Below are 10,000 nucleotides of genomic sequence, written 5' to 3' on the forward strand. Positions count from 1 at the left end.
AAGTGTGTGCGTGAGAGGGAATAGTTTGGTCTCACGAAGAATTTCTTGGAATGCGGATGTGGAATTAAAAGGAAACACACAGAGTGTGTGTGTGTGTGTGTGTGTGTGTGTGTGTGTGTGTGTGTGTGTGTGTGTGTGTGTGTGTGTGTGTGTGTGTGTGTGTGTGTGTCCAACTCCTCACAATATCATTATCTCATGAAAAACATATAAAGTTCACAGATTCTACATCCTCAAAGAGAAAATAATCGTTATTTTAAATGTTTTATAATGAATTTATAATCTTCTGCTTCTGTTATTGTTGTTATTGTTGTTGTTATTGTTGTTGTTATTGTTATTATTGTCACCTTCATGACTCTTAAAGCTCACAGGCAGTGGGTGCATTTTTGTTTGTTTGTTTGTTTGTTTGTTTGTTTGTTTGTTTGTTTGAATGGTTGGATGGTTTATTAATTAATTGATTGAAGAACTTTTTTAATCCTTGATTTTTTTTTATATAATAAAATATGGATTATAATATAGTAATAAATGAAACATTCTAATCCCACTAAATCTCAGAGATCAGCTCATCAGTGATCAGCTCATCAGAGATCAGATCATCAGTGATCAGCTCATCAGAGATCAGATCATCAGAGATCAGCTCATCAGAGATCAGATCATCAGAGATCAGCTCATCAGAGATCAGATCATCAGAGATCAGCTCATTAGACAGAATCAGATCATCAGAGATCAGCTCATCAGAGATCAGATCATCAGTGATCAGATCATCAGAGATCAGCTCATCAGTGATCAGCTCATCAGAGATCAGATCATCAGAGATCAGCTCATTAGACAGAATCAGATCAGATCATTTCTTAATCGTGTTTAAGGCAGTACTCCGTGCGCATGCGCATTGCCCTCGCCGTGCACGTCTCGCGAGATCTCGCGGCAGTATAAAAGCCGATGTTGCAGCTCGCGCCCTAGCGTTCGTCCTCAGTGCAGGATAACGAGAGGATCTTCTTCACCTTCACCTTCAGCTTCAGCTTCACCTTCAGCTTCATCTCACCGTATCTCCAAACTAATCAGAGAGAAATCTCTCTCAAGTTCACTGTCCACAGGAACACATCCTCAGGTGAGTGTTTTACCTGCGCAGTGACGTTGAAACCCTCATGAACCCTGACTATGCTAAGCTAGGCTACTCTGAGGTACTCTGTGCTAGCATGCTAAATCTTTTACTTCATTCATTTCCACAGAGATTTTACACCTGTTTCATTTATTAATCACTTTATTATTCAATAAATCATCTTTTAATCATCAGACTGGTTTATTAACAGGGTTATGGGTTCGGGAGGATAAATGACTCAGAACATTCATCATAAAAATAACATTCATAAAATAAAATAATAATAAAAATAATAAAAATAATTCATAATAATTAGTGTGAATGTGTGATCACTGTTTTAATGGTGATTTTATAATCAATAATTAAAGATTAATGACTGTAATTCTGATCTCAGGTGTGAATATTATTTAATAAATTGTATTTTATATATATATATATATATATATAGTGTATGATGAGTAAAGTTAATAAATGTAATGATTATAATATTAATGAACAGTTTTCCTCCTGTGTGTGTGTGTGTGTGTGTGTGTGTGTGTGTGTGTGTGTGTGTGTGTGTGTGTGTGTGTGTGTGTGGAAATAAAACCCAGGAGGTTTAAAGAGTTAAAATCGCTTTTATTCTTCACTCACACAAGTGGATTTGATGATAAGATCAGAGTTTTGGTGGTTTTGTGACGAAGATCTCTCACGCCCTGATCGTTATAAACTAAGAGGATTTTTCAAGGTTAAATATTAAAGATGAGTAATTTATGGAGGGATTTTTACAGTGAAAAGAGTAAAAAAAAATCTGTGTACAAACGTGATGATCTGTGTGTTATTCACTTAATCACTGTATGAAGTCAGATTGAACCACATGTTGAAATCCTCAGTGCTGAAGGACCATCAGTTCATCATTCAGTGATTTTGTAATCAGAGGCTCGATTGTGTTTATTGCCACGTCCTGTTTTGTTTTGAGGAAAGAAAAAAAAAACGTGTAGAACAGAGTCATTTAATATTAAAAAGATCTGTTCAGGATTGTTTATGGAGCCTGAGTATTGTGTGGTGCATATAAATAGATACCACTTGTTTTGCACACGTACCTACATACGTGCGTACACACACACACACACACACACACACACACACACACACACACACACACACACACACACACACACTCTACAGCACTCACTGGAACAATGGACATTCCTGACTCCAAGTACGGAATCAGAACCTGAAGCACTAAATCTCAGTCATGACTAATTAATTAAACGCTTTATTGAATGGCGTAAATTGTTTAATATTTAGATTTTAAATCCTGATCCATAAAAAGGAAGGAACCTTGAGCAGAAGATTTGCTCATGGTCTTTGGGTGTGTATTTACGCGGACGCAGATGTCCAGACGATGTTGTGCGTGTCACGTGATCGGTGTGGTTTGATGTGTTTAAGGCCGTGTCCTTCTTCTCGAACAGCATTAACAAGATGATCATCTGATTGTACTGAGCTGTGTTGAAGACTAACTCCTGGTCTACCAGGGTTTAATCATGAACTGAACACACACTCCTGCAGACCTGAGAACCCACACTGTTCACTCTCGCATAGTCTACACAAAGGGGTTTTTCCTCTTCTCTGATGTTGGAGAAGGACACACCCGTCTCTCTGGAGACTGCTGTGATTACATTCCCCTCTCTGAGGCCTGGAGATCCTAATTTAATTCCCCCACCAGACTAGGAGTCACGTGATCACGTGGGAGCGAGCCACATAACGAACATGAAAAAACATGCAGGTTTTAAAGTTTGTGATTATTTAATGCACAACTAACAGAAGCTTTTAATGTGGAACAGATGCAGGTTGCCTTCAGTTGCTCTTCAGGTCACGCAACTTCAGGTTTTCCTCATGTCCTGTTTTACAATAACTGTCCCTCATGGTGAAATTTCTCACACACACACACACACACACACACACACACACACACATGCGCACACAAATACAAACAAACACTAAACATAAATACAATGTTTCTCATTTCAGAGTTTACATATTAATATATTATATAGTAATAAATCACTATGTGTTTATAGTTTAATAAGTAAGTTATAACATATCTATTATTCATTATAACTTTCACCAATGCATGACAACTAAATATATTCCTATATTAATATTCACATTAATGATCACTGTTTCCTCCATATATGGTCAGTTTCCTGTTCTGATTCCCTGGACTGTGACTGATCACCTGTTCCCAAACTCGCACTTCCTATTCGTGCCTTTTCACTTCACCTTTTTACATCAGTTCCTCCTGTTTCTTTATTTAACTACACCAGCTTCCTGATGACTTTACCATTGTGTGTGTGAGTGAATTTAAAGACTTGTGTAGTGTCAAAAAATGTGTGGAAAAAAAAAAATCCCTTTAAAGTCATAAGCAATAAACAGTGAAATTGAAAGAACAGGGAGATCATCACATAGGGGAACAAGGAACAGGGGTTTATATACCAGGAAGTGATGACCATATATGGATTTGCAGTGTTCTAAATATCTGCACCGAATACTTACCGGTTTTAACCCCTCCCTTAAAAAGCCCCTCCCTGTTTATGTTGGCTGTTCAGCAATCAACGCCATCCACAGTAGTCACTTCAAAAGTGGTAAGGATTTTTTTTTTTTTCATCAAAGAAGATTTAAGGTGTTTAATTGCTGATCTTCTACAGCGTACGTGTGCAGGTTCTGACTGTTTCATCACGCTGTTAATCTGTTAATTGGCTCACATGTTTAAACAGATGTTGTCTAAAACATGACCTGTCCTGTTCCACCACCCTGATCTTTATCCTGTCTCTTATTCTACTGTGGAATAAAAGGTTATGGTTTCAGGAACTTGCAAGTAAAAGGAAAGTGTTTTGATCAGAAGGAAGAACTTGTTCAAGAAAAAACAAACTCGCCATGAATAAACCGCAGAAACTTCATACCAGGTTCCTTTAAAATTATATTTATTTCTAGATTTGGACACCGTCATGGACGCCATCATCCGCTGTCCTTTCCTGTCCCACGTCCCCCAGACTTTCTTCCAGCAGGCGAGGAAGACCCTGGTGAGCTACGCTGTGAAATGCCCCGTCATGATGGACCTGGCATCCAAACCGCTTGCCCGCACCATCTGCTCCTCTTCCTCCACCTTCCAGAAGAGTGATGATATCATCAGCATGGGTAAAAGGATCACATGGAGAACCTGGATCACAACTTAATCAGCTCTGTTCAGCATAATTTATCCCAAATAACTGATCTTCTGCCACTTCAGTGTCGCTAGTCAGGGTTTTTTAATTTTTAGCTAGCTGTATAAAGTGTCATTATAAATCTGTACTGAAATGTTTGTGTTTACAAATAAGTGTTTTTTTTATTCATATATTTATATAGATGCTCAAAAAAACCTTGAAATGCCGGCTGGTCACCCCAAACCTCTACCTGGAGCAACAGCGTCCAAATGCCCCTTCCTGGCTGGTGAAATGGGGCAGAAGAACAGCGGTGTGGTGCGAGAGGCCAGCATGGAGCTGCAGGAGGACGTGTCCGAAATCCGCACGCTGCAGCAAGGTCCACAACTTTTTAATTACACGTGTAAACAAGTGTGTGCTGATTGGTTGAGCGCATTTTGTGTTTCAATTGGTTAAATGCGGGATTTGTTTCAGTCTTTGTGTTTATCATTGTGTTTGTGTTCGTGTGTGATTTTTGTGTATTTATTGTTACAGATGTGTCAGCACTGGAGCTGGTGAAGAGTGTGAAACCTGACGGGAATCTGATGAAGAAACTGATGAAGCAGCGTCCAACCAGGGTTTCACATCTGCTGCAGGAGAACATGCCCAAATGTACATCATCTCCACACATTATACTCTTCTATACTTAATTCTACTATACTACACCGTACAACTTCCCACCCCATATATACTGATCTCCACTATACTCTACTATACTTCACACTGCTATACTATACTCTGCTCCACTATACTGTACTATATTCTACTATACGCCGCTATACTATGCTGTATGCTACTATACTATACTCCACTCTACTATACTATACTCCACTCTACTATACTCTGCTATACTATACTCCACTCTACTATACTCTACTATATTCTACTATACGCCGCTATACTCTGCTGTATACTACTATACTATACTCCACTCTACTATACTATACTCCACTCTACTATACTATACTCCACTCTACTATACTCCACTCTACTATACTCTGCTATGCTATACTCCACTCTACTATACTATACTCCACTCTACTATACTCTGCTATACTATACTTCACTCTACTATACTCTACTATATTCTACTATACGCCGCTATACTCTGCTGTATACTACTATACTATACCCCACTCTACTATACTATACTCCACTCTACTATACTATACTCCACTCTACTATACTCTGCTATACTATACTCCACTCTACTATACTATACTCCACTCTACTATACTCTATACTATACTATACTCCACTCTACTATACTCCACTCTACTATACTCTGCTATACTATACTCCACTCTACTATACTCTACTATATTCTACTATACGCCGCTATACTCTGCTGTATACTACTATACTATACCCCACTCTACTATACTATACTCCACTCTACTATACTCTATACTATACTCCACTCTACTATACTATACTCCACTCTACTATACTCTGCTATACTATACTCCACTCTACTATACTATACTCCACTCTACTATACTCTATACTATACTCCACTCTACTATACTATACTCCACTCTACTATACTCTGCTATACTATACTCCACTCTACTATACTATACTCCACTCTACTATACTCTATACTATACTCCACTCTACTATACTCTGCTATACTATACTCCACTCTACTATACTATACTCCACTCTACTATACTCTATACTATACTCCACTCTACTATACTATACTCCACTCTACTATACTCTGCTATACTATACTCCACTCTACTATACTCTACTATATTCTACTATACGCCGCTATACTCTGCTGTATACTACTATACTATACTCCACTCTACTATACTTTACCCCACTCTACTATACTATACTCCACTCTACTATACTCCACTCTACTATACTCTGCTATGCTATACTCCACTCTACTATACTATACTCCACTCTACTATACTCTGCTATACTATACTCCACTCTACTATATTCTACTATACGCCGCTATTCTCTGCTGTATACTACTATACTATACTCCACTCTACTATACTATACTCCACTCTACTATACTCTATACTATACTCCACTCTACTATACTATACTCTACTCTACTATACTCTGCTATACTATACTCCACTCTACTATACTATACTCCACTCTACTATACTCTGCTATACTATACTCCACTCTACTATACTATACTCCACTCTGCTATACTATACTCTGCTATACTATACTCCACTCTACTATACTATACTCCACTCTACTCCACTCTGCTATACTATACTCCACTCTGCTATACTATACTCCACTCTGCTATACTATACTCCACTCTGCTATACTATACTCCACTCTACTATACTCTACTATATTCTACTATACGCCGCTATACTCTGCTGTATACTACTATACTATACCCCACTCTACTATACTATACTCCACTCTACTATACTATACTCCACTCTACTATACTCTGCTATACTATACTCCACTCTACTATACTATACTCCACTCTACTATACTCTATACTATACTCCACTCTACTATACTATACTCCACTCTACTATACTCTGCTATACTATACTCCACTCTACTATACTCTACTATATTCTACTATACGCCGCTATACTCTGCTGTATACTACTATACTATACTCCACTCTACTATACTATACTCCACTCTACTATACTATACTCCACTCTACTATACTCCACTCTACTATACTCTGCTATGCTATACTCCACTCTACTATACTATACTCCACTCTACTATACTCTGCTATACTATACTTCACTCTACTATACTCTACTATATTCTACTATACGCCGCTATACTCTGCTGTATACTACTATACTATACCCCACTCTACTATACTATACTCCACTCTACTATACTATACTCCACTCTACTATACTCTGCTATACTATACTCCACTCTACTATACTATACTCCACTCTACTATACTCTATACTATACTCCACTCTACTATACTCCACTCTACTATACTCTGCTATACTATACTCCACTCTACTATACTCTACTATATTCTACTATACGCCGCTATACTCTGCTGTATACTACTATACTATACCCCACTCTACTATACTATACTCCACTCTACTATACTCTATACTATACTCCACTCTACTATACTATACTCCACTCTACTATACTCTGCTATACTATACTCCACTCTACTATACTATACTCCACTCTACTATACTCTATACTATACTCCACTATACTATACTCCACTCTACTATACTCTGCTATACTATACTCCACTCTACTATACTATACTCCACTCTACTATACTCTATACTATACTCCACTCTACTATACTATACTCCACTCTACTATACTCTGCTATACTATACTCCACTCTACTATACTCTACTATATTCTACTATACGCCGCTATACTCTGCTGTATACTACTATACTATACTCCACTCTACTATACTTTACCCCACTCTACTATACTATACTCCACTCTACTATACTCCACTCTACTATACTCTGCTATGCTATACTCCACTCTACTATACTATACTCCACTCTACTATACTCTGCTATACTATACTCCACTCTACTATATTCTACTATACGCCGCTATTCTCTGCTGTATACTACTATACTATACTCCACTCTACTATACTATACTCCACTCTACTATACTCTATACTATACTCCACTCTACTATACTATACTCCACTCTACTATACTCTGCTATACTATACTCCACTCTACTATACTATACTCCACTCTACTATACTCTGCTATACTATACTCCACTCTACTATACTATACTCCACTCTGCTATACTATACTCTGCTATACTATACTCCACTCTACTATACTATACTCCACTCTACTCCACTCTGCTATACTATACTCCACTCTGCTATACTATACTCCACTCTGCTATACTATACTCCACTCTGCTATACTATACTCCACTCTACTATACTATACTCCACTCTACTCCACTCTACTCCACTCTGCTATACTATACTCCACTCTGCTATACTATACTCCACTCTGCTATACTATACTCCACTCTGCTATACTATACTCCACTCTGCTATACTATACTCCACTCTACTATACTCTACTATATTCTACTATACGCCGCTTTACTCTGCTGTATACTACTATACTATACTCCACTCTACTATACTATACTCCACTCTACTATTCTCTATACTATACTCCACTCTACTATACTATACTCTACTCTACTATACTCTATACTATACTCCACTCTACTATACTATACTCTACTCTACTATACTCTATACTATACTCCACTCTACTATATTCTACTATACGCTGCTATACTCTGCTGTATACTACTATACTATACTCCACTCTACTATACTCTATACTATACTCCACTCTACTATACTATACTCCACTCTACTATACTCTATACTATACTCCACTCTACTATACTCTGCTGTATGCTACTATACTTAACTACAGTCCACTATACTTCACTATAGTTAACTCAATTCCACTGTGCTTTACTCTATAATTATGAACTCTGGTATACTCTTACTATTCACATCTCAAGCATATTCAACTATACTCAACTTTACAATATTCAAATACTTCAGTGTGCTCAAATTTAATACTCTAATATACTCAACCATATTCAATTCTACAAATTAACTATAACCTGCTATACTCTATTAAACTTTACTGCACTTCCCAACACAACCCTGGTTCTGTTTATCTCTACTACACTGATCTTTACTATACACCACTAAACTACTGTTTATTCAGCAAAAGTATTTAAGCTTTAAATTTAATCCTATATCTATTTATGTATATTTATTTATCGTGTGTTTTGTATAAAAAATAGTTCCGGCTAACGTATTAATATTTACCTGATAAATTATAGAAATTTCTTTCCTTTTTTTTTTTTTTTTTTTTTTTTAAGCTGAAATGGAATTTAAATAAACAAATGCAGCTTGTTTTGATGTTAGTTAGCCACAGTTTACCGTTAAGTTTGTAAGTGATTAAAAACTGGAAGGTTTTTGGTTGTAGTGAACAGAATGTCGTGTCCTGGTCTGTGAGTAATCAGGAACTTCTTTTCCAGCCGTCTCAAACTTTCGCTACGACCAATTCTTCGAGAAGAAGATCGAGGCGAAGAAAAACGACCACACGTACCGCGTGTTTAAGACGGTGAACCGGCGTGCGACCGAGTTCCCCATGGCGGACGATTACTCGGAGTCTCTGAGTTATAAACGAGACGTGTCTGTGTGGTGCAGTAACGATTACCTGGGGATGAGTCGCCACCCACGGGTCGTCCAGACCGTCATGTGAGTCACTGCGTCGTGGCTTTATCTGGTTTTAATCAACACAATGAACTTAATACATTACTGTATGTACTTTGTGTGATCATGGTTTAATTTATTGCAGGGATACACTACAGAAACACGGCTCAGGGGCCGGAGGGACAAGGAACATATCGGGGACGAGTAAATTTCACGTGGATCTGGAACACGAGCTCGCAGACCTTCATGGAAAAGACGCAGCACTGCTTTTCACTTCCTGTTTTGTCGCCAACGATTCCACACTGTTCACTCTGGCCAAAATGCTGCCAGGTAATTATCATAATTAATAATTTATTATCATTATTGTTATTATTTGTGGTGTGATCAGTTTTCTGAGGTTGTGAACGTTTTCTCACTTGGGGGTTATTATTATTATTA

The 10,000-nt window shown here is 37.6% G+C and overlaps 1 protein-coding gene and 1 long non-coding RNA gene across 3 annotated transcripts in view; one reads left to right on the forward strand and one right to left on the reverse strand.

Moving 5' to 3' along the window:
* The first annotated feature begins 943 nt into the window (after positions 1-943).
* alas1 (aminolevulinate, delta-, synthase 1) overlaps positions 944-10,000 on the forward strand; it is a 14,873-nt gene continuing 5,816 nt past the window's right edge. The window contains exons 1-6 of one of the 2 annotated variants that reach the window (XM_083535536.1): positions 944-1,105; positions 4,070-4,273; positions 4,481-4,654; positions 4,810-4,926; positions 9,385-9,607; positions 9,708-9,892. In XM_083535536.1, the coding sequence (XP_083391662.1) occupies positions 4,084-4,273; positions 4,481-4,654; positions 4,810-4,926; positions 9,385-9,607; positions 9,708-9,892 (889 nt within the window). In that variant the 5' untranslated portion in view covers positions 944-1,105; positions 4,070-4,083. Of the gene's footprint in view, positions 1,106-2,822; positions 3,434-3,494; positions 4,274-4,480; positions 4,655-4,809; positions 4,927-9,384; positions 9,608-9,707; positions 9,893-10,000 lie in introns of those variants that run through there. The other variant, XM_083535537.1, reaches the window with a different exon arrangement.
* LOC310722814 lies at positions 1,773-2,548 on the reverse strand. The gene is made up of 2 exons (XR_014532503.1): positions 2,208-2,548; positions 1,773-2,175 (listed from the first exon to the last, which is right to left on the reverse strand). It is a non-coding gene; the product is annotated as an uncharacterized lncRNA (long non-coding RNA).

The sequence above is a fragment of the Silurus aristotelis genome, assembly GCF_946808225.1.
Source record: "Silurus aristotelis genome assembly, chromosome: 29".
Lineage (NCBI taxonomy): Eukaryota > Metazoa > Chordata > Actinopteri > Siluriformes > Siluridae > Silurus > Silurus aristotelis.